General features: G+C 44.8%; 1 protein-coding gene across 1 annotated transcript in view; it reads right to left on the bottom strand.

Annotated features, from left to right (window-relative positions):
- Window positions 1-792: 792 nt before the first annotated feature.
- LOC104272890 (homeobox protein Nkx-2.1-like) overlaps window positions 793-980 on the bottom strand; it is a gene marked incomplete at its 5' end in the record, with an annotated part of 587 nt that continues 399 nt past the window's right edge. Inside the window, one exon of the mRNA XM_009868004.1 lies at window positions 793-976. Coding sequence (XP_009866306.1) covers window positions 793-976 — 184 coding nt within the window. The remainder of the gene's footprint in view (window positions 977-980) is intronic.

Genomic DNA, 980 nt, shown 5'->3' with positions numbered 1-980 from the left:
GGAAAAGGCGGCGTGCGCAAATAACAAACTGCCAGAGGATTTACGATGGGGCGATCAGTGTCCATAAAAAAGGTAGGGATTCGTTTGGCTGATTGTATTTTTTTTCTTTTTACAACAAAATATACAGGCTACTAAAAACTATGGGTTTAGTCCAACTTTTGACAGCATTATACAGCTACAGGTTCACATCAAACGTAAGGAGAAAAATAAAAGCCAAGCCTTTGATGACTTCACTTCTCCATCCGCTGGCCCGGGCGGCGGGGCTGCGAGAGGAGCCCGGGGGAGGGGGGAAGCTGCTTCTGGTGTCTGGGTGACGCAAATGCGGTTTTTTTTGGGGAAAACCACCCCATCCCCCAAAATCTCTATATTTACATGCAAGTCCTAGACGCTGGCAAAGTGTACATCTGAAATCCACGTCTTCGGACCATGCCTAACGATGGTCACCTTTCTGCAGACTGCTCCGTGGTTATTAGTCAGATTTTTTTTTAACACCCCATACAACAACCTTGGGGGAAAAAAATAAAAGACCACAAACCATTAAGAGTAACCAAAAAAAAGAGTCTGTCTCTCTCTCGTTTAGAGGTCCTCAGAGAACAACTCAGTAAAACGGCGGGGAAAAAAACAACGTTAAAACAGAAAGGGGAGGGGATAAAAAAAAAAAAAAAAGAGAGAGAAGAAGAAGAAAAGAAAAACACCCAGTAGTTTGGACAAGACAGAGATTTGTATGACTGGGAAAATCTGAGCTTTTTTTCTTTTTTTCCTTATTTTTTTCTGTTGCTGTGTTTAATCCTTTCACCAGGTCCTACCGTATAGCAAGGTGGAGCAAGACATGGCAGTGCCATAGTCAGAAGTAGAAGAGTTTAGGTGAGACAAACTGGAGACTTGGCTCTGCAGAGAGGAAGGGCTGGCCGAGTGCTGTCCCATGTCTGGAGACTGCCCCGCACTGTTTGTCTGGTGGCTCTGATGCTGTCCGAGGCTGT

This window comes from Apaloderma vittatum, unplaced genomic scaffold (assembly GCF_000703405.1).
Source record: "Apaloderma vittatum isolate BGI_N311 unplaced genomic scaffold, ASM70340v1 scaffold36360, whole genome shotgun sequence".
Lineage (NCBI taxonomy): Eukaryota > Metazoa > Chordata > Aves > Trogoniformes > Trogonidae > Apaloderma > Apaloderma vittatum.
The sequence above is the reverse complement of the archived record's forward strand: the minus strand, read 5'-3'. Positions and strand labels throughout refer to the sequence as shown.